The sequence below is a fragment of the Rattus norvegicus genome, chromosome 17, assembly GCF_036323735.1.
Source record: "Rattus norvegicus strain BN/NHsdMcwi chromosome 17, GRCr8, whole genome shotgun sequence".
Classification (NCBI taxonomy): domain Eukaryota; kingdom Metazoa; phylum Chordata; class Mammalia; order Rodentia; family Muridae; genus Rattus; species Rattus norvegicus.
In genome coordinates this window covers 59,415,003-59,439,218 of record NC_086035.1, presented here as the reverse complement: position 1 = coordinate 59,439,218, position 24,216 = coordinate 59,415,003, and the positions used below count along the sequence as shown (strand labels likewise).

At 43.1% G+C, this 24,216-nt stretch overlaps 1 protein-coding gene and 1 pseudogene across 4 annotated transcripts; one reads left to right on the top strand and one right to left on the bottom strand.

The window, feature by feature from the left end:
* Positions 1-15,791: 15,791 nt before the first annotated feature.
* Positions 15,792-23,367, bottom strand: LOC120097781 (ral guanine nucleotide dissociation stimulator-like). 4 transcript variants are annotated; one of them, XM_039096267.2, is made up of 6 exons: positions 23,189-23,367; positions 21,446-21,683; positions 17,768-17,964; positions 17,179-17,226; positions 16,539-16,729; positions 15,792-16,334 (listed from the first exon to the last, which is right to left on the bottom strand). In XM_039096267.2, exons 3-6 carry the CDS (start codon positions 17,941-17,943, stop codon positions 16,138-16,140), a joined length of 612 nt encoding a protein of 203 aa, XP_038952195.1. In that variant the 5' UTR covers positions 17,944-17,964; positions 21,446-21,683; positions 23,189-23,367; the 3' UTR covers positions 15,792-16,137. The 4 variants fall into 4 exon arrangements, with proteins under 4 accessions (XP_038952195.1, XP_038952196.1, XP_038952197.1 ...); XM_039096268.2 differs by having other exon boundaries at positions 21,446-21,531; XM_039096269.2 differs by lacking the exon at positions 21,446-21,683.
* Positions 23,069-24,216, top strand: part of Fam95c (family with sequence similarity 95 member C) — a 40,041-nt pseudogene continuing 38,893 nt past the window's right edge.

Below are 24,216 nucleotides of genomic sequence, written 5' to 3'. Positions count from 1 at the left end.
TCAGAGCCTGCCCCACATGTTGCCCATACATATACAGCCACCCAATTAGATAAGACAGATGAAGCAAAGAAGTTCAGGCCGACAGGAGCCAGATGTAGATCTCTCCTGAGAAACACAGCCAGAATACAGCAAATACATAGGCGAATGCCAGCAGCAAACCACTGAACTGAGAACAGGACCCCCGTTGAAGGAATCTTAGAAAGGACGGAAAGAGCTTGAAGGGGATTGAGACCCCATATGAATAACAATGCCAATCAACCAGAGCTTCCAGGACTAAGCTATTACTCAAAGACTATACATTGACTGACCCTGGGCTCCAACCTCATAGGTAACAATGAATAGCCGAGTAAGAGCACCAGTGGAGGAAGCAGCTCTCTGCTCCCAGACCCGGTGAGAGAGAGACCCAACCGCCTGGTCAGGTGGGCACTCCTGAGGCTGCAGAGCGGAAGAGACCACCAACACTGCTCACCCCTGCCCACATCCCTGGCCCAAGAGGAAACTGTATAAGGCCTCTGGGCTCCCGTGGGGGAGGGCCCAGGAGCGGCAGGACACCTGCCTGAGACACCGCAGAAACCTGAAAGAAACAGACCGGATAAACAGTTCTCTGCACCCAAATCCCATGGGAGGGAGAGCTAAACCTTCAGAGAGGCAGACAAGCCTGGGAAACCAGAAGAGACTGCTCCCTGCACACACATCTCGGACGCCAGAGGAAAAAGCCAAAGACCATCTGGAACCCTGGTGCACTGAAGCTCCCGGAAGGGGCGGCACAGGTCTTCCTGGTTGCTGCCACTGCAGAGAGCCCCTGGGCAGAACCCCACGAGCGAACCTGAGCCTCGGGACCACAGGTAAGACCAAATTTTCTGCTGCAAGAAAGCTGCCTGGTGAACTCAAGACACAGGCCCACAGGAACAGCTGAAGACCTGTAGAGAGGAAAAACTACACGCCCGAAAGCAGAACACACTGTCCCCATAACTGACTGAAAGAGAGGAAAACAGGTCTACAGCACTCCTGACATACAGGCTTATAGGACAGTCTAGCCACTGTCAGAAATAGCAGAACAAAGTAGCACTAGAGATAATCTGATGGCGAGAGGCAAGCGCAGGACCCCAAGCAACAGAAACCAAGACTACATGCCATCATCGGAGCCCAATTCTCCCACCAAAACAAACATGGAATATCCAAACACACCAGAAAAGCAAGATCTAGGTTCAAAATCATATTTGATCATGATGCTGGAGGACTTCAAGAAAGACATGAACACACTTAGGGAAACACAGGAAAACATTAATGAACAAGTAGAAGCCTACAGAGAGGAATCGCAAAAATCCCTGAAAGAATTCCAGGAAAACACAATCAAACAGTTGAAGGAATTAAAAATGGAAATAGAAGCAATCAAGAAAGAACACATGGAAACAACCCTGGATATAGAAAACCAAAAGAAGAGACAAGGAGCTGTAGATACAAGCTTCACCAACAGAATACAAGAGATGGAAGAGAGAATCTCGGGAGCAGAAGATTCCATAGAAATCATTGACTCAACTGTCAAAGATAATGTAAAGCAGAAAAAGCTACTGGTCCAAAACATACAGGAAATCCAGGACTCAATGAGAAGATCAAACCGAAGGATAATAGGTATAGAAGAGAGTGAAGACTCCCAGCTCAAAGGACCAGTAAATATCTTCAACAAAATCATAGAAGAAAACTTCCCTAACCTAAAAAAAGAGATACCCATAGGCATACAAGAAGCCTACAGAACTCCAAATAGATTGGACCAGAAAAGAAACACCTCCCGTCACATAATTGTCAAAACACCAAACGCACAAAATAAAGAAAGAATATTAAAAGCAGTAAGGGAAAAAGGTCAAGTAACATATAAAGGGAGACCTATCAGAATCACACCAGACTTCTCGCCAGAAACTATGAAGGCCAGAAGATCCTGGACTGATGTCATACAGACCCTAAGAGAACACAAATGCCAGCCCAGGTTACTGTATCCAGCAAAACTCTCAATTAACATTGATGGAGAAACCAAGATATTCCATGACAAAACCAAATTTACACAATATCTTTCTACAAATCCAGCACTACAAAGGATAATAAATGGTAAAGCCCAACATAAGGAGGCAAGCTATACCCTAGAAGAAGCAAGAAACTAATTGTCTTGGCAACAAAACAAAGAGAATGAAAGCACACAAACATAACCTCACATCCAAATATGAATATAACAGGAAGCAATAATCACTATTCCTTAATATCTCTCAATATCAATGGCCTCAACTCCCCAATAAAAAGACATAGATTAACAAACTGGATACGCAACGAGGACCCTGCATTCTGCTGCCTACAGGAAACACACCTCAGACACAAAGACAGACACTACCTCAGAGTGAAAGGCTGGAAAACAACTTTCCAAGCAAATGGTCAGAAGAAGCAAGCTGGAGTAGCCATTCCAATATCAAATAAAATCAATTTCCAACTAAAAGTCATCAAAAAAGATAAGGAAGGACACTTCATATTCATCAAAGGATCGGAAGTCCCACACCGGCGGATCCCGGACCGCAGCAGCTCTCTGCTCCCAAACCCCGTGGGAGAGAGACCCCACCGCCTGATCAGGTGGGCACTCCTGAGGCTGCAGAGCGGAGGAGACCACCAACACTGCCCACCCCTGCCCACATCCCTGGCCCAAGAGGCAACTGTATAAGGCCTCTGGGTTCCCGTAGGGGAGGGCCCGGGAGCGGCAGGACCCCTGCGCCTGAGACACTGCCAGAACCTGAAGGAAACAGACCGGATAAACAGTTCTCTGCACCCAAATCCCGTGGGAGGGAGAGCTGAACCTTCAGAGAGGCGGACACACCTGGGAAACCAGAAGAGACTGCACTCTGTGCACATCCAGGCGCCAGAGGAAAACACCAAACGCAATCTGGAACCCTGGTGCACGGAGGCTCCCGGAAAGAGCGGCGCAGATCTTCCCGGTTGCTGCCACAGCAGAGAGGACTTAGGCAGTACCCCACGAGCAAACTTGAGCCTTGGAACTGCAGGTAGGACCAACTTTTCCCCTGCAAGAAACCTGCCTGGTGAACTCAGGACACACAGAGGCAAAATTCCTCTAAGGCCGGGCACTTCCTGTGTTTACCGGAAGTCCCACACCGGCGGATCCCGGCCCGCAGCAGCTCTCTGCTCCCAAACCCCGAGGGAGAGAGACCTCACCGCCTGATCAGGTGGGCACTCCTGAGGCTGCAGAGCGGAGGAGACCACCAACACTGCCCACCCCTGCCCACATCCCTGGCCCAAGAGGCAACTGTATAAGGCCTCTGGGTTCCCGTAGGGGAGGGCCCGGGAGCGGCAGGACCCCTGCGCCTGAGACACTGCCGGAACCTGAAGGAAACAGACCGGATAAACAGTTCTCTGCACCCATATCCCGAGGGAGGGAGAGCTGAACCTTCAGAGAGGCGGACACGCCTGGGAAACCAGAAGAGACTGCACTCTGTGCACATCCAGGCGCCAGAGGAAAACACCAAACGCCATCTGGAACCCTGGTGCACGGAGGCTCCCGGAAGGAGCGGCACAGATTTTCCCGGTTGCTGCCACAGCAGAGAGGACTTAGGCAGTACCCCACAAGCAAACTTGAGCCTTGGAACCACAGGTAGGACCAATTTTTCCCCTGCAAGAAACCTGCCTGGTGAACTCAAGACACAGGCCCACAGGAACAGCTGAAGACCTGTAGAGAGGAAAAACTACATGCCCGAAAGCAGAACACTCTGTCCCCATAACTGGCTAAAAGAACAGGAAAACAGGTCTACAGCACTCCTGACACACAGGTTATAGGACAGTCTAGCCACAGTCAGAAATAGCAGAACAAAGTAACACTAGAGATAATCTGATGGCAAGAGGCAAGCACAGGAACCCAAGCAACAGAGACCAAGACTACATGGCATCATCGGAGCCCAATTCTCCCACCAAAGCAAACACGGAATATCCAAACACACCAGAAAAGCAAGACCTAGTTTCAAAATCATATTTGATCATGATGCTGGAGGACTTCAAGAAAGACATAAAGAACTCCCTTAGAGAACAAGTAGAAGCCTACAGAGAGGAATCGCAAAAATCCCTGAAAGAATTCCAGGAAAACACAATCAAACAGTTGAAGGAATTAAAAATGGAAATAGAAGCAAACAAGAAAGAACACATGGAAACAACCCTGGACATAGAAAATCAAAAGAAGAGACAAGGAGCTGTAGATACAAGCCTCACCAACAGAATTCAAGAGATGGAAGAGAGAATCTCGGGAGCAGAAGATTCCATAGAAATCATTGACTCAACTGTCAAAGATAATGTAAAGCGGAAAAAGCTACTGGTCCAAAACATACAGGAAATCCAGGACTCAATGAGAAGATCAAACCTAAGGATAATAGGTATAGAAGAGAGTGAAGACTCCCAGCTCAAAGGACCAGTAAATATCTTCAACAAAATCATAGAAGAAAACTTCCCTAACCTAAAAAAAGAGATACCCATAGGCATACAAGAATCCTACAGAACTCCAAATAGATTGGACCAGAAAAGAAACACCTCCCGTCACATAATTGTCAAAACACCAAACGCACAAAATAAAGAAAGAATATTAAAAGCAGTAAGGGAAAAAGGTCAAGTAACATATAAAGGCAGACCTATCAGAATCACACCAGACTTTTCGCCAGAAACTATGAAGGCCAGAAGATCCTGGACAGATGTCATACAGACCCTAAGAGAACACAAATGCCAGCCCAGGTTACTGTATCCTGCAAAACTCTCAATTAACATAGATGGAGAAACCAAGATATTCCATGACAAAACCAAATTTACACAATATCTTTCTACAAATCCAGCACTACAAAGGATAATAAAGGGTAAAGCCCAACATAAGGAGGCAAGCTATACCCTAGAAGCAAGAAACTAATCATCTTGGCAACAAAACAAAGAGAATGAAAGCACACAATCATAACCTCACTTCCAAATATGAATATAACGGGAAGCAATAATCACTATTCCTTAATATCTCTCAATATCAATGGCCTCAACTCCCCAATAAAAAGACATAGATTAACAAACTGGATACGCAACGAGGACCCTGCATTCTGCTGCCTACAGGAAACACACCTCAGAGACAAAGACAGACATTACCTCAGAGTGAAAGGCTGGAAAACAATTTTCCAAGCAAATGGTCAGAAGAAGAAAGCTGGAGTAGCCATTCTAATATCAAATAAAATCAATTTTCAACTAAAAGTCATCAAAAAAGATAAGGAAGGACACTTCATATTCATCAAAGGAAAAATCCACCAAGATGAAGTCTCAATCCTAAATATCTATGCCCCAAATACAAGGGCACCTACATATGTAAAAGAAACCTTACTAAAGCTCAAAACACACATTGCACCTCACACAATAATAGTGGGAGATTTCAACACCCCACTCTCATCAATGGACAGATCATGGAAACAGAAATTAAACAGAGATGTAGACAGACTTAGAGAAGTCATGAGCCAAATGGACTTAACGGATATTTATAGAACATTCTATCCTAAAGCAAAAGGATATACCTTCTTCTCAGCTCCTCATGGTACTTTCTCCAAAATTGACCATATAATTGGTCAAAAAACGGGCCTCAACAGGTACAGAAAGATAGAAATAATCCCATGCGTGCTATCGGACCACCACGGCCTAAAACTGGTCTTCAATAACAATAAGGGAAGAATGACCACATATACGTGGAAATTGAACAATGCTCTACTCAATGATAACCTGGTCAAGGAAGAAATAAAGAAAGAAATTAAAAACTTTTTAGAAGTTAATGAAAATGAAGGTACAACATACCCAAACTTATGGGACACAATGAAAGCTGTGCTAAGAGGAAAACTCATAGCGCTGAGTGCCTGCAGAAAGAAACAGGAAAGAGCATATGTCAGCAGCTTGACAGCACACCTAAAAGCTCTAGAACAAAAAGAAGCAAATACACCCAGGAGGAGTAGAAGGCAGGAAATAATCAAACTCAGAGCTGAAATCAACCAAGTAGAAACAAAAAGGACCATAGAAAGAATCAACAGAACCAAAAGTTGGTTCTTTGAGAAAATCAACAAGATAGATAAACCCTTAGCCAGACTAACGAGAGGACACAGAGAGTGCGTCCAAATTAACAAAATCAGAAATGAAAAGGGAGACATAACTACAGATTCAGAGGAAATTCAAAAAATCATCAGATCTTACTATAAAAACCTATATTCAACAAAATTTGAAAATCTTCAGGAAATGGACAATTTCCTAGACAGATACCAGGTATCGAAATTAAATCAGGAACAGATAAACCAGTTAAACAACCCCATAACTCCTAAGGAAATAGAAGCAGTCATTAAAGGTCTCCCAACCAAAAAGAGCCCAGGTCCAGACGGGTTTAGTGCAGAATTCTATCAAACCTTCATAGAAGACCTCATACCAATATTATCCAAACTATTCCACAAAATTGAAACAGATGGAGCCCTACCGAATTCCTTCTACGAAGCCACAATTACTCTTATACCTAAACCACACAAAGACACAACAAAGAAAGAGAACTTCAGACCAATTTCCCTTATGAATATCGACGCAAAAATACTCAATAAAATTCTGGCAAACCGAATTCAAGAGCACATCAAAACAATCATCCACCATGATCAAGTAGGCTTCATCCCAGGCATGCAGGGATGGTTTAATATACGGAAAACCATCAACGTGATCCATTATATAAACAAACTGAAAGAACAGAACCACATGATCATTTCATTAGATGCTGAGAAAGCATTTGACAAAATTCAACACCCCTTCATGATAAAAGTCCTGGAAAGAATAGGAATTCAAGGCCCATACCTAAACATAGTAAAAGCCATATACAGCAAACCAGTTGCTAACATTAAACTAAATGGAGAGAAACTTGAAGCAATCCCACTAAAATCAGGGACTAGAAAAGGCTGCCCACTCTCTCCCTACTTATTCAATATAGTTCTTGAAGTTCTAGCCAGAGCAATCCGACAACAAAAGGAGATCAAAGGGATACAGATCGGAAAAGAAGAGGTCAAAATATCACTATTTGCAGATGACATGATAGTATATTTAAGTGATCCCAAAAGTTCCACCAGAGAACTACTAAAGCTGATAAACAACTTCAGCAAAGTGGCTGGGTATAAAATTAACTCAAATAAATCAGTTGCCTTCCTCTATACAAAAGAGAAACAAGCCGAGAAAGAAATTAGGGAAACGACACCCTTCATAATAGACCCAAATAATATAAAGTACCTCGGTGTGACTTTAACCAAGCAAGTAAAAGATCTGTACAATAAGAACTTCAAGACACTGAGGAAAGAAATTGAAGAAGACCTCAGAAGATGGAAAGATCTCCCATGCTCATGGATTGGCAGGATTAATATAGTAAAAATGGCCATTTTACCAAAAGCAATCTACGGATTCAATGCAATCCCCATCAAAATACCAATCCAATTCTTCAAAGAGTTAGACAGAACAATTTGCAAATTCATCTGGAATAACAAAAAACCCAGGATAGCTAAAGCTATCCTCAACAATAAAAGGACTTCAGGGGGAATCACTATCCCTGAACTCAAGCAGTATTACAGAGCAATAGTGATAAAAACTGCATGGTATTGGTACAGAGACAGACAGATAGACCAATGGAATAGAATTGAAGACCCAGAAATGAACCCACACACCTATGGTCACTTGATTTTTGACAAAGGAGCCAAAACCATCCAATGGAAAAAAGATAGCATTTTCAGCAAATGGTGCTGGTTCAACTGGAGGGCAACATGTAGAAGAATGCAGATCGATCCATGCTTATCACCCTGTACAAAGCTTAAGTCCAAGTGGATCAAGGACCTCCACATCAAACCAGACACACTCAAACTAATAGAAGAAAAACTAGGGAAGCATCTGGAACACATGGGCACTGGAAAAAATTTCCTGAACAAAACACCAATGGCTTATGCTCTAAGATCAAGAATGGACAAATGGGATCTCATAAAACTGCAAAGCTTCTGTAAGGCAAAGGACACGGTGGTTAGGACAAAACGGCAACCAACAGATTGGGAAAAGATCTTTACCAATCCTACAACAGATAGAGGCCTTATATCCAAAATATACAAAGAACTCAAGAAGTTAGACCGCAGGGAAACAAATAACCCTATTAAAAAATGGGGTTCAGAGCTAAACAAAGAATTCACAGCTGAGGAATGCCGAATGGCTGAGAAACACCTAAAGAAATGTTCAACATCTTTAGTCATAAGGGAAATGCAAATCAAAACAACCCTGAGATTTCACCTCACACCAGTGCGATTGGCTAAGATCAAAAACTCAGGTGACAGCAGATGCTGGCGAGGATGTGGAGAAAGAGGAACACTCCTCCATTGTTGGTGGGATTGCAGACTGGTAAAACCATTCTGGAAATCAGTCTGGAGGTTCCTCAGAAAATTGGACATTGAACTGCCTGAGAATCCAGCTATACCTCTCTTGGGCATATACCCAAAAGATGCCTCAACATATAAAAGAGACACGTGCTCCACTATGTTCATCGCAGCCTTATTTATAATAGCCAGAAAATGGAAAGAACCCAGATGCCCTTCAACAGAGGAATGGATACAGAAAATGTGGTACATCTACACAATGGAATATTACTCAGCTATCAAAAACAACGAGTTTATGAAATTCGTAGGCAAATGGTTGGAACTGGAAAATATCATCCTGAGTGAGCTAACCCAATCACAGAAAGACATACATGGTATGCACTCATTGATAAGTGGCTATTAGCCCAAATGCTTGAATTACCCTAGATCCCTAGAACAAACGAAACTCAAGACAGATGATCAAAATGTGAATGCTTCACTCCTTCTTTAAATGAGGAAAAAGAATACCCTTGGCAGGGAAGCGAGAGGCAAAGATTAAAACAGAGACTGAAGGAACACCCATTCAGAGCCTGCCCCACATTTGGCCCATACATATACAGCCACCCAATTAGACAAGATGGATGAAGCAAAGAAGTGCAGGCCGACAGGAGCCGGATGTAGATCGCTCCTGAGAGACACAGCCAGAATACAGCAAATACAGAGGCGAATGCCAGCAGCAAACCACTGAACTGAGAATAGGTCCCCTATTGAAGGAATCAGAGAAAGAACTGGAAGAGCTTGAAGGGGCTCGAGACCCCAAAAGTACAACAATGCCAAGCAACCAGAGCTTCCAGGGACTAAGCCACTACCTAAAGACTATACATGGACTGACCCTGGACTCTGACCCCATAGGTAGCAATGAATATCCTAGTAAGAGCACCAGTGGAAGGGGAAGCCCTGGGTCCTGCTAAGACTGAACCCCCAGTGAACTAGTCTATGGGGGGAGGGCGGCAATGGGGGGAGGGTTGGGAGGGGAACACCCATAAGGAAGGGGAGGGGGGAGGGGGATGTTTGCCCGGAAACCGGGAAAGGGAATAACACTCGAAATGTATATAAGAAATACTCAAGTTAATTAAAAAAAAAAAAAAAAAGAGCACCAGTGGAAGGGGAAGCCCTTGGTCCTGCCACGACTGAAGCCCCAGTGAACTTAATTGTTGGTGGGAGGGCGGCAATGGGGGGAGGGTGGGGAGGGGAACACCCATATAGAAGGGGAGGAGGAGAGGTTAGGGGGATGTTAGCCAGGAAACCAGGAAGGGGAATAACAGTTGAAATGTAAATAAGAAATACTCAAGTTAATAAAGATGGAGAAAAATAAGAACTGTGTGTTCCAAGGTCTTCGCACTAAATTAATATCTGGCTGTGGTGTCTTGATTCATTCTCATCTGATATAGAAGAAAGTCTTTCTGATGGTAGCTGAAAAAGGAACCGATCTGTGAGTGTAGCAGAATATCACTAGCGATCAATCTATTGTTTCTCTCTCTCTCTCTCTCTCTCTCTCTCTCTCTCTCTCTCTCTCTCTCTCTCTCTCTCTCCCTCTCTGTCTGTCTGTCTGTCTGTCTGTCTCAGAAGTAATTGGTTTCCCCCTAGATCTCTGGGCTATCTAGTCTCTGGTTCTTGGTTCCCCATGCAGTGTCAGGTGTGGGTTCTGTCTACATTGTACACAAACACACACACATGCACACACACACACACACACACACAAGGTTTTGTTACTTTAGATAATAACTGGTTATTCCCATAAGCTTTTGCCACTATTGCCTAGTATATTTTGCTGGCAGAACAGTGTGTAGATCAAAGGGTTTGTGACTGGGAAAAACAACATAATTTTTAAATAGCAAAAAAAGTTGAAAGGAAGTTTCAGCAGATACAAAAAAAGGAAAATAAGCAGGAGAAAAGACACCAATTTCTGTCCTACAAGCATGAAGTTTGTGTAAGCCTGTATTTACAGGCAACACACTTAGTATAATGGGAAAACAGTCATCACTGATAACAACACCTGATTGCGAGGCAAGACAAAAATCACAACTCTCATATATGCTAGTGAGTATAAAATGGTATGAATGCTTGGAAAATCAATTGAGTCATTTCCTTATGTTTACAAAATATAAGGAAACTGGTTTTTTGGAAGCAACATATACATGAGCCTTCCTTAATTAGAAAGAAAACAGATTTCCTTATTTTATTGTATGTACATTGAATTTTGCCTAAATATGTAGGGAACTATGTGTGAACCTAGTGCTCATGCAGGTCATGAGAAGCTGACAGTGTCCTGGGGTATCCACCACAGAAGGCTTTCAGACATGGCTTTAAGCCAATAGAAATTCTTCATTAGCCGGAAGACCACTACACTGTATATTCCGGCTCCCAGTGTAGCACCGATCCTTTTCCAGGGTGATTATTTTTTTTAGATGGAAGATAATTTTGTAATTAGATTTATGTACAGAAAACTTTGCTCGGAGGACAAGTGGTGTCTTAGTTGGGAGGTCCCCTTTGCCAGCAGCTTTCTTCTCAGCTCTCAGCACGGGCAGTAGCCTTTGCTCCTTCTCCTGCTTTGTCTCTGGCCTGTACTTGTGGGCGAGCTTAAGCAGCTGAGTCGTCGTTTCCCTGTCCAGGGCCTGGGTGAGCTGATTAATGGCAGGAGGTACCCTGAGCTGCTAATAGAGGATGCCTCTTTGCTGCTGCACGCTGAGGTAGCAGGGCCACTTGACAAAGCATGTGAGATCTCTTTTGAGCAGAATATTGAACTGATGCCAAAGTTCTTGGCCCTTTTCAGAAATAAAGGATTGGCCTCCTGTTTCTTCATGCTGGCAGGGGCTGGGGCACACACAGGCCACTTGGCCTTCTTTCCTTTGGGCATCTAGAAATGTAGCCCAGCCCCCCTGAATTTTGTCTCCCTGATCAGCACCCCAGCACCCCAGAATCTAGGCATAATGCAGATCCAGAACTCATACCCTGCTCTAACTTGTTCAGTTAGGGAAAAAAAATACAGTCTCAATTAGGATGCTCCGTCCCGAGACTAGTTCAGAGGATAGAGGTCAATAAGGTCAACTGTAGTATGTCCTTCTTCTCTGACCTTAAATAAATAGCACAACTTCAAAATGTCTTCCAACTGTGTTCCTGCTCTATGGCAGCATGAACCTGGGGAAATCTAAAAATGATGTGAACTAAAATATCAGGCGATGGCCATCTTTTATTGCTACTGCTGTTGCTGTTGCTGTTGCTGTTGCTATTTTGTTTTGTTTTGTTTTGTTTTGTTTTGTTTTGTTTTGTTTTTAGAGACATGATTTCTCTGGATAACAAACCCTTGCTATTGAGGACTCACTTTATAGACCAAGCTGACCTTGAACTCACAGAGATCCTCCTTCTCTGCCTTCAGAGTGCTGGGATTAAAGGCATGCACCACCATGCCCAGTGCAATAGCCATCTTTATTAAGAGCAGCAGACGATTTATAGTCTGAGGTCATGTGAGCAAAGCTCACTTGAGTGCGAGTTGTATACAATCACAAGGGCAAGGTCACAGGAGTTCAGGCTGGATAAAGTCAAAAGGACAATCCAGGCTTGGAAGCATCACCTCCATAAGGACCGTAAAATGAGTGATGTGAAACTAACCCACTGTTACAGCTGGGAGGGGCACAAAAGCACATGCCAAGAACAGCCCCTCTCGTGGATGGACAGCAGCTATAAGATGCTTGGAATTTCCTCACAAGCTTTCAGAAATCTTCTTCACACAGCGTCGTTCATGGACCGTGTTCTGACCCAAGAATTTTTAGCATACCTGAACATGTAAACATGGTGATCATTCACTTTCAACATTAATCAGAAACACAAAGACTTCTGAGAACCACACACTCTGCCAAAGGCTTCCTCAGTGTGTGCCCTCCCTTGATGGCACCTCCTGGGGAAAGCCTTCAAGGCCCACAGCCTCCAGAGTTTTACTTTAATCCATACATTTCCCATTAATTTTTAATGTGTCATTTGACTTTTGTAATTTTAAAATAAAGAGAAAATTTAAAATAAGAGAAAATGACTATACCACCTTTTATGACTTTCAGTTTTCTCTAGTTTTCAGACAAAAGAGTTCTCTATGTAGAAAAGAATTATCTTATAGATAAAATGTTACAAAGTAAAAAATTGAAATCCCTCACAAAGGCAAATGTGCACAGACACATATCCATACACACACAGTCTGGCCAGGTCGAGCCACCTGTCTCATCAACTCCTCAAGTGTTCACGCATGCTTCCATACATACATAGATACGTACATACATACATAGATACATAGATACATACATACATATGTACATACATACATAGACACGTACATACATAGATACGTACATACATACATACCTTCATAGGTACATATAAACAAACATACATTTGGATGGATGAATGAACAGACAGACAGATGGATGGATGGATGGAGGGAGGGAGGAATGGAGCAGAGACCCCCAAGCCACCAACCTTATTTCTTGTATTTGGCCTTTTTACACCTTCCTAGACAAAAGTTCTTAGAAAATTACATCAGAGATAAAATGTTATATAAAGTGGGCATTACAGAGGGATGTTGACATTAAGTTCAAGGCAGTGTTTCATCCTATTATGTTCATTATGTGTTCACAGAAATTTTCACATGCCTTGCTTATCCTTTTTTTTTTTTTTTTTTTTTTTTGGAGCTGGGGACCGAACCCAGGGCCTTGCACTTGCTAGGCAAGCGCTCTACCACTGAGCTAAATCCCCAACCCCCACATGCCTTGCTTATCATAGTGTACATCTACAGCTTCATACTAGGTCGAAAAGGTTTTTCCTTGAACACTAATGTGTCCCAAGTCTGTTTCTCTTTTTAGTGTAATTACTAAAGCGCACTGTATTTTATTATGCAGCTTTGGCTTACTATTATGAGGAATGGGCACATTCTATTCTTTTTTTTTTCTTTTTCTTTTTATTAACTTGAGTATTTCTTATTTACATTTCAACTGTTATTCCCCTTCCTGGTTTCCTGGCTAACATCCCCCTAACCTCTCCTCCTCCCCTTCTATATGGGTGTCCCCCTCCCCACCCTCCCCCTATTGCCGCCCTCCCCCCAACAATCTAGTTCACTGGGGGTTCAGTCTTAGCAGGACCCAGGGCTTCCCCTTCCACTGGTGCTCTTACTAGGATATTCATTGCTACCTATGAGGTCAGAGTCCAGGGTCAGTCCATGTATAGTCTTTAGGTAGTGGCTTAGTCCCTGGAAGCTCTGGTTGCTTGGCATTGTTGTACCTATGGGGTCTCGAGCCCCTTCAAGCTCTTCCAGTTCTTTCTCTGATTCCTTCAACGAGGGTCCTATTCTCAGTTCAGTGGTTTGCTGCTGGCATTCGCCTCTGTATTTGCTGTATTCTGGCTGTGTCTCTCAGGAGCGATCTACATCCGGCTCCTGTCGGCCTGCACTTCTTTGCTTCATCCATCTTGTCTAATTGGATGGCTGTATATGTATGGGCCACATGTGGGGCAGGCTCTGAATGGGTGTTCCTTCTGTGTCTGTTTTAATCTTTGCCTCTTTATTCCCTGCCAAGGATATTCTTGTTCCCCCTTTTAAAGAAGTAGTGAAGCATTCACATTTTGATCATCCGTCTTGAGTTTCATTTGTTCTAGGCATCTAGGGTAATTCAAGCATTTGGGCTAATAGCCACTTATCAATGAGTGCATACCATGTGTGTTTTTCTGTGATTGGATTACCTCACTCAGGATGATATTTTCCAGTTCCAACCATTTGCCTACGAATTTCATAAAGTCATTGTTTTTGATAGCTGAGTAATATTCCATTGTGTAGATGTACCACATTTTCTGTATTCGTTCCTCTACATTCTCTTCTTGATTCTGACTTTATTACATCTTTCTAGCAAAACAACTGAGACCATCTCTTAATAATTTCTTCCTAAACATATTTGAATCAAATCAGAAATTCTATAGAATCATTAAATCATCTGAACAGCCTTATTCATAAAAGTTCATCTTCATGTTGATCTACAGGTAATATGCTCAATAGTTTGGGCTGATGACCAGGGGTTATTGTATTAATTTTAATGACAGGAAAGACATCAGCTGCAAGGAGCAATGCTGCAATGAAGTCCTTTTGGACCTTGCCTCATAGAGCTCACTCATCACAGACCAAGCAAAATTGGTGGGCCACCTCCAGGTAGGCCACCTGCTAGCCCTCGCCTATCCTAGATGGCTCCTGACACTTTAAAGCCTCAGTTGTGTCATGTGATGCTTTTCTGGAAACTGTCTTATGAGAGGATGTGTTTGCTGAAGCAGACTCATGGCAGGATATTTTGCAGAGAACTGACTCATATTGTGTTCCACTGTTCCTGGAAGCTGCCTGCAAAAAGACTGTGTGATGTTTTTCCTAGAGTGGATGCTTGAGAGAACCATGACTTTTGGAAAGTGTACAAATATTAACCCAACAGACAGGGGATGATGCTGTGTGGTATTGATTCGTTGGGGTTTCCTGATGCTGGACTTGGATGCTGAAGCTGTGGCACTGGTTCACCTCACCTACTTGATGGATCGTCATTTGTCATGGCTTCATAAAAATGCACCAAAGAACTTCAGGTGATATTCTGGCAGCTTCCTGCTGCTTCCATGAACTCTGGTCGATTGGGAGAGCCTCTGTTTCTTCTGGATTGAGCTGCCATTGCTGATTCGTGAATGGTGTTTGTCAGAGGTCTGAGTTACCACTGCTGACTTATGGGAACTAAACTACTGAAATTCGGGCCAAATAGATCGGATTCGCCCCCAAAGAACTATTTCTAACTAGATCTACATCCCTTTTTGCCCCATTAACCTTCCCTTTCCACTGCTTCTGGCGAGTGGTGAGCCAGAAGGGAAGTTAAAGCATTTACGTACACTTAGTAAAGTTCTGAAAAATGTAAGCCTACATGGTACACCACCGTGGAAGTTAACCATTCCTTCAAGAAAATCAAAAATGGTGTAAACAGTGTAGCATGACACGCCCCCTTCAGACCCTGACATAGCGCGGCTACTCAGTTTCAGGAGCCTGAAACGAAAGCAGAAACCACTTTCAAGGGCACCTGGTCAGTCTGACCTCAGCACATGACCTTAGCCTTAGGACCCCAGCAAAGTGCAGTCAGCCCCAACGACCTGTATGTCTAGCACCACTCTCAGGCACAGACCTGATCTCTGTCTAAGCAGTCACTTGCACCTCCCATCCTCCAAGATGGTCTCTCTCCATGGAACCTCTCACAGGAGCAGTGTGGTCTCCTTGGTAGACTGTTTATGCCCAGTACAAGCCTGCTGAGTGGACACCATAACCACAAGTAATCAACAAAAAAGGAGTACTAACAATTTATTAAAACAAATACTTAAAAGAAAAACAACATAAAAAGAACCACAGAAGTAAAAAGGCCATTTCTCAGGGGGAGGTGAGGGCTGGCTGTGGGGCAAGGGAAGTTGCTATATTGAAATCAGGGAATGGTTCTGCCAGTACGTCAGACAGGTGCTGTCTGCAGAGCAGATATAAGAGACCCCTCAGGTGATAATGACAGGGTCATTCTCTAAGGAGATAGGACAAGGTCGAGAAGGGGAGAAGATGCAAGAAGGACATTGTGTCGGCTGACACGGTGAGACACAGGTTCCACAGCTGCTAGCCCGTATGCTGGCTGGGCTGCTGCTGTCCCATCTAGTCCCAAGAGATGACCTTTATGGTGGATTCTGGGGTCTCTGTCTCTTGCAGATAAGCTGGTTCTGGCTGCACGTTCCCTGATGGAAACCACGCTTCCATTTCTAAATCTCCAGAGGTGTAGCTCCTCACTTCTACAGATGAAGACAAATCTGCAGCCGATTCAGTCTTGTAGAGAAGGGTAACGGGCAGTGAAACTGCAAGAGACAAGATCCCCAAGATGAGACTTCCTCTCAGCCTTTCCAAAGACAGAGGAGACCATGTCTGCTGGGGATCTCAACTCTGTCCTACAAAAGGTCCTGTGCCCAGATCAGGGTCAAGTGACAGCTTCTGCAAACAGGAGCCCGTCAGCCACAGCACAGCAAGTACAGAACCTTACACACAGGGTCTCTAACACCTACCTGATTCTTCACCTTTTCCCTCTGACTCATTGGACTCTTGCCGCAACTCCTTGAGGAGCATATGGACACGGACATTCAGATCGGAGGAGGGCATGTTCACAGTCAAGTAGGTCTTCAACTTTTTCAGAATGGTCTGACTAAACTCCTCAGGGTATTGGTCTATCCATGTGTCCAGGAAGCAACAGAGAGTGCTGGGGAGAGGGGATGCACAACAGGCTATGAGCAGGCCTTTCCTTCTACAACCCTCCCATGGCTTCTGCCTACAGGAAGGACTGCAAGGAAGAGATCCAGCCCTATGCAGATGAGAACGGTGGGCAGAGCTGTGAGGTCCTAGTGAGCAAGGAACCTCACACACCTCACTGTCAACCTCTAGTGGAGAACAGCTGAACAAGCCTCCTGGCATGAGCTGGTATGTGCGTAGAGTCTCACAGCAGCACTTGAGGCCCCTGGCTTCCCCATCTCACCACTGGGAAGAACCATGCCCATGCAATTCTCATCCCGCAGGCACTGCTTGGACCACGTTATGGTACTAGAACCCAGGAGAAGAACCAGACCAAAACATTGGCCATCCTTACTCTAGGAACCCAAATGCCCCACACCGGAGACCCAAATCCTTCCTCTTTCTACAAAGCCCACTTGCCTCTTTATGTGTTTATCCTCTTCACAATCCAGGTAGAAGTAGGCAAACCTAGAGGACACCAGAACACATGTCACCTGTAAAATCCTAAAAGACATCAGGGGCAGGGGGCTACCTAGACAAAAATCAAAATTCAGAATGTGGAAGTTCTGTCTGCTCTCAGAATTATTAGTTCAGCTACATACAGTAGGTGCTTCAAAGATGCTTGTGCAGTGGGGGAACACATCTCTATTCTGACGTCTCAGTGATCACAGGTCTCTCAGATTTCCCTCCATAGGTCTCTAATCTGGACACATCTATATTGGGTATTTCTATAGGAATTCTGGAACATTCTTTACAAATGGGAGGAGTGCTTCCACCAAGGCCTCAGAAATAGTGGGCAAAAGATAAAGAGCTTCAGTAAGGCACAGAGGACAGCTACATTCATTAGTCTCAGCTTGGCCAGCAAACCCCTTTGGGCTAAGTCTGGGAGAAGCATTCTTTGAATTGATGCTGCTGCGGCCTGACAATACTCTAGTCAAGGAGTAGAGAGAGTGCTTCCCAGAACAAACAAGAGGGCCTGAGACCTCCACGCTTGGAGGTGGGCACTCACCTCTTCAACAGCAGATCCAGCGCATACTGTGTGGTGGTGAACTGTCGGTATGCGTTCAGGAAAGCAGGGGCAAAGAAGAGGTCCCCATCCTGCAGAGATGACACCAGTCGATTCACCAGATTTTCCACCATGTTTGTACTGATATGTGTCTCTGTACAGGGCTCCGTCACGACCATTGGGGCACACTCATGCTCACCCTGAGGAGACATCATGATGGATGGTTCAAACAAGCACAAGTTTCATTCTGCAACATTCTCATTGGTTATTATCATTACAAGTCTCCTTCAATAATAACACCTCGAGCAAAACTAGAAAAAACTGTGAGAGTTCAGAGAGGTTACCTCGTCTGCGTAGTCCTGGGTCTGGTTTTCTTGGGTCAAGTCTGTTTCCTTCTGGGCAAATGGCCAGAGACATTGCAGGCAGGAAAGAATCATGAATTTCAAGGTCCCTACCTGACCTTCATTTTTATCTTTCTTCAGGCCTGAGCCTTCAGTAGTCCAAGGACAACAAGAGAACATCCTGCTCTCTCTAAGCTCTTGGACAAGTGAGCCTGCTGGGCTGTGTGTAAGCAGTTGGCTGCCTGGTCATCAGGATTTTGCATTGTTGGGTCATAGTGAAGGAAGTGAGGTCATTTCCTGGGGGTCCCTTTACTGTCCCCTCTTCACACAGGACTTTCCCTAAATGTTTCTAGGTCCCTTCCCATTTTGCAGGTACACACTTAGACACAGTTACATAGGTGTGTCCCATTCCACTGCTCCAAGGGATGTCTGGGTACAGACAACACCTCAGCTTTGCAATCTGAGTCCTTACACTTGAATGACATCTCTATCCCTACACCTAAACTTAGCCCTGCACACCCAGGCCCACCTTAAACCCTAGCCATGTTGCCTTCTTCCATGCTACCCTGTGTGCTCCCTGTGTGAAATGCAAGTACACATACACACTTGTACCAGCCCTCAGCCACATAATGTCCGTGTTCTTGCATGGGAATTGTCTTTCTCAGATCATTTTAGAGCTCAATCCCAAAGGTTTGTGGCCCTCTGTAAACTGCTGTCTCAGCCACATCCACCAACTTACAAGATGGAAGCTGGCCCCCAACTCTGTTTCAGAACGGATTTGTCCTCCATTGTTTCTGCTTCAAGTTTCTGCTTAAGTCCTTCTCCTGACATTCTACAATGATGGCCTATGATCTGTAGCTTGCAAGAACCCTTTGCAAGAGTTGACAGTATTGTTAAAAGGTGGTCAGTACTCCCAAGAATCCTTCCTAGTAAGACACATAGACTTGGATGCTTTTTTTTCTACAATGTTCCCAAAGTTCCCAATGGAATCTGCCAGTTGGAATCAGTGGCTGAGCACTTGACTGACATGGACCAGAGCTAGGAATGTTTGCTTTTACCATGTTTAGGTATGGGCTTTGAAGTCCTGATCTTTCCAAGATTTTTATTATGAAGGCTGTTGAATTTTTTTCAAATGCTTTCTCAGCATCTAGTGAAATGATCATGTGGTTTTTTTCTTTGAGTTAGTTAACAAAGTTGATTATGTTGACGGATTTCTATATATTGAACCATCCATTTATTCCTGGGATTAAGCCTATTTGATCATGGTGGTTGATTGTTTTGATGTGTTCTTGCATTCAGTTTGTGAGAATCTTATGCGTATTTTTGCATTGATATGCATAAGGCAAATTGGTCTGAAGTTCTCTTTCTTTCTTGAGTCTTTGTGTGTTTTAGGTACAAGTGCAATTGTGCCTTCATAGAATGAAATGGGTAGTGTTCCTTCCGTTTCTATTTTGTGGCATAGTTTGGAGAGTATTGGTATGAGGTCCTTTATGAAAGTCTCATAGAATTCAGCACTAAACCCATCTGGTCCTGGGCTTTTTTTGGTTGGAAGACTTTTAATGAGTGCTGATATTTCTCTACAAGCTATGGGACAGTTTAGATGGGTTATCTGGGCCTGATTCACCTAGGTACCTCTTATCTGTCTAGAAAATTGTTCATTTCTTCCAGATTTTCCAGTTTTGTGGTAGAATCTGTGATTTTTTGGATTTCCTCAGTTCCTGTTATTATGTCTCCCTTTTTATTTCTGATTTTGTTAATTTGGATACCGTCTCTATGCCCTCCGGATAGTCTGGCTAAGGATTTATCTATCGTGTTGATTTTCTCAAAGAACCAGCTCCAGGTTTTGTTGATTCTTTGTATAGAGAGATCCGATTCTTATTCTCACAGTTTAATTGTCAAATCCTGCCCTGATAATAATAATATTACTGTTATTTAGGTATGGGGATTGAACCCAGGGCCTGATGCTTGAGAAGCACACATTCCTCCACATCCAGCATCAGAGAAATTCTTGTGAAGTTTAATTCGTTGAAACAAAAATCAATCCTTCCTGTGTAGCACAAAACATGTAGATAAGTGAAGCCTCTTCCCACAATATTCACAATATGCTTGTCTCAGGTGAACAACATGTCTTTGCTTTATAGACAATTATTTATATCAATAAGGAAATACTAGGCTCTGTTAAATCATCTGTGTGAGGAGTTAGCCTTGGGCCACTCGCCTCCTAATTCCACAGGAGTATGTGTCGATCTTTCCTCAAATGGTGCTGATTCAAACATGCTGGCCAGGCAGCACACCGCTGTGGCCTTGTGTGCTGTGTACATTGAAAGCATCTTAATGGTGGCACAGTCTGCTCACATGGTGCAAACACAGAATGAAGAACAAGGTACGGATGACACAATTTTATTTCCACAACACCCACAGAGTGTTTGTAGTAACAGTGACATAGCAGGTTCATTTGACCGTGTAGAAGCTCAACTATTCTGGAAAAAAACATGTTGAGGTAATTTATCAAAGCTTCTCTGTATATTTTGATGGTTTAAAGAACTCCAGTTCTTTAAATGGCGTGGAGAGATGGCTCAGTGGTTAAGAGCACCGACTGCTCTTCCAGAGGTCCTGAGTTCAATTCCCAGAGACCATATGGTGGCTTAGAACTATCTGTAATGGGGTCTGATGCCCTCTTCTGGTGTGTGTGAAGAGAGCGACAGTGTATTCACATAAATAATTAAATCCTATAGAAAGGAAGTGGAAGGAGATGTAGTCTTCTCCTCTTCCATGCACTCATGAGAAATATTTGATAAAACACTGAATTTGTTCAAAGCAAAACTTATATTTTTCAAAATATTTTTTCAATAAAGATTTTTAACATACTGAAGCAAAATGGTACTTGAAAACAGGCTCCATTGTAAAGGAAATAAAAGTATTTATATTTTATAATAAATGGAAAGCTTGTTGCTGTTGAAAAAATTGTCAAAGTGATTAATATTAAGAAGTAAGGCTACAGCAAAAAGAAGGAGAAGATGAATGGGAGAAAAATGAGGAGGAAGAGAAAAAAGGAAGATCAGGGGTCCAATGTGAAGACCAGTTTACAAACGAAGCTATCCGAGGGCATTGCCCAGATGCAATGCTAAATGAATGTTCAAATACTCTACATTCTGTGTATGGAAGGAAACTGGGCTAGTAATCATCACAACCGAGTTACAAATATGCCCAAGATGAGTTCCAGAAGGCCCCAAAGAGGTAGCACAGGTCTGACTGTGTGGAGGTCTGGAGGAGGGTCAGAAGCATAGTGGTGTTATTTTCTCTGTCAGAAGCAAGCCCTTAGTTAAGAGCTATAACTCACCTTTCCACTCTTCAGTTTTGCTCCAGAATTTTATATGGTAGAATCAACTTGCATTTGGAATTTTCTGGCTCCTGTTCTGCCCCTAGCTGGGAAAATTAGCATTCTTAGGAAATAGATGTGTCTTATTTCTTCATCTGGCCATATCCTCAGATAACAAGGGAAGTCAGCTGTGTTGGTGAGAAACAAGGCTGAAGGGGAAGCTTGTCTGCTTTTCAATTAGATTGTCCATGAAAACGACCTGGGGAGAGTTTTGAACAATTACAAATACAGGGTGTCCCTAAACATCTGAATCAATAGACCTAATGTAGCCTGGACGTGGATATTTCTTTCCTAATGATTCTGACAACTATAGTTATATACTATGTCTGCAATGTCTCCTTTTTAGTAGTATTAGCCTAAGGTCCTTCTTTCTTAGCTTCCATTACCTGACAATTTAAAAGGAAACCTACTGGTTATAAGTAATGGTTCACAGAATCCTATCACATCTGCTGCACTGTTAATGATTCATTTCACTCACAAGCTCTTTAGAAAATTGCTCTTTTAGTAAGTCCAGTTTGTCTCTTATAGAAGACTTCCTGCCTCCCTTTTCTTACTTCCATCCTCAGGTCAACAAACAGCAAAATTTATGGAATATATGTGTATATATATATATATTACTTAAAGATTATATAGACATATTTTCTATATGTGTCAATGCAAACATATTTTTATTGGTTATAGTTCTTTATTTACAATTCAAATTTTATTCCCCTTCCTGATTTTCTGTTCATATCACCCATCCCCTCCCCCTCCCCCATAAGGGTGTTCCTCCCATCCACCCTCCCTTACCATCCCACTTGACATTCTGCTGCGCAAGGGGTCCAACCTTGGCAGGACCAAGGGCTTCCCCTTCCCCTGGTGCCCCAACAAGGCTATTCCATATCCACATGCAGATGGAGCCCTGGGTCAGATCATATATAGTGTTCGGGTAGTGCTTTAGTCCCTGGAACCTCTGGTTGGTTGGCATTGTTGTTCTTCCAGGGTTGCAAGTCCCTTCAGCTCTTTCAATCCTTCCTCTAATTTCCCAAAGAGGGTCCTGTTCTCATTTCAGTGGTTTGCTGCTAGCATTTATGACTGTATTGGACATGCTCTGGTTGTGTCTCTCAGGAGAGATCTATATCCGGTTCCTGTCAGCATGCACTGCTTAGCTTCATCAATCTTTTCTGGCTTTGGTGACTGTATATATATATGGGTCACATGTAGGGCAGGCTCTGAATGGCCGTTCCTTCAGTCTCTGCTCTAAGCTTTGCCTCCATATCCCCTCCTCTGGATATTTTTGTTCCCCCTTTTAAGGAGTGGAAGCATCTGCATTTCGGCCATCCTTCTTGAGCTTCCTGTGATCTGTGGATTGCATCTTGGGTAGAGAATAGGGATTTATTAGAATGATTTACAGGCTGAGACCAGGCTAATCCAATGGAAGTTGGCTACGAACAGAAAGTTTAAGCATCCCTTAGTTGCTCAGTCCAAGAGGCTGAATGTCTCAGCAGGTCTTCAATATACCTGGAATCCCAAGGAAGAAAACTCTAATAATGCCAATAAAGGAGTGGGCTCAAACAGCAAAGGGCAAAGCTCCCTTCTTCCCTGTCCTTATAGAGGCTTCCAACAGAAGGTGTGACGCTGATCAGAGGTGGGTTTTCCCAGCACTATCTTCCTACTCCAAGTCCTGGGTTAAAGGTGTGTGTCTTCCCATGTCAAGATCCTTACCTCAAGAATGTGGATTAAAAGTGAATCTTCGTACTTTGAATTAAGAAAGAATCTCTCACAGGTGTGTCCTCCACTTTTAGGTTTTACTTAGTTCCAGATGTAGTTAAGTTGACAGCCAAGAATAGCCATCATAGCAAGCAAGCTTTTCTCTGAGAGAAGAGTAGTAGCAGATTCTAAACAGTTGTTTTTTTCAGTTGAAGTTGCGTCTGTTTGCATTGGTAGAAGATGGTGTCATCAGTTGGCATCTATGAACACTGGTAACCATACATTTAGTAAGAGTACAAACAGAAATCATCTAACTAGCTGAGTTTCAAAAATGTGTGTCAACTAATTGTTCAGTTACTTAGGAGGTTGGGAAGATTCAGTGTAAATGAAGTGACAAGTTCTGGAGGGCAGGTGATGAAGGCATTGATTCCTTCTGTTCCATGATGGGACATGAGTTTTGGTAAAGCATAATATTAAGGAAGAAATTCCACATGCCAATATTTTTTTTATATCTAATCATTTGAACAGATGCACCCAGCCACATCAAATGTAAGACCCAATGATTGTGGCCTCAACCTGGGTCACAGATGTACTGAATCTTCTCTATGATTTGTGTTGTGGTATTTTTAAAGCATTTTCTTTGATATTGTTAACTATTCATATTCTCATTAGAATGCCAGGAAGCCTAAAGGGGGCTGGTTGTGGTCTTTATTGAGGGAGTTGCGCTTCTTGCAAACAAACTTATATTCTTCTCCTCAGCATTGTCCCTTAACAATGTGAGTGATTTAGCGGCTTTCATTATGCTCAGATTAATATATAAAGAGGTGTATTGGAATTTTGATGTTCCTTTATATTTCTACTCCATTTATACTTTACCTAAAATGAAAAATAGCTAGTGATAATGAACATAGAAATAGAATAAACATTAGTTTGAAATAGTGTATGTGTATTAGAGATATAATTCTGTGTGCAAATACAATTCTGTATTGAGCTTTTATACAACTGAATTATAAGTCTTTCATCTTTTGTAGTAGAAAATGCAT

Coding starts and splice junctions, on each gene's coding strand:
- LOC120097781 (XM_039096266.2), bottom strand. CDS start 18,285: ATGTTCTCTTGTTGTCCTTGGACTACTGAAGGCTCAGGCCTGAAGAAA. Junction 17,227..17,767: donor CTGGATCTGCTGTTGAAGAG/GTGAGTGCCCAC, acceptor GGTGTCCTCTAG/GTTTGCCTACTTCTACCTGG. Junction 16,730..17,178: donor GAGGATAAACACATAAAGAG/GCAAGTGGGCTT, acceptor CCCTCTCCCCAG/CACTCTCTGTTGCTTCCTGG.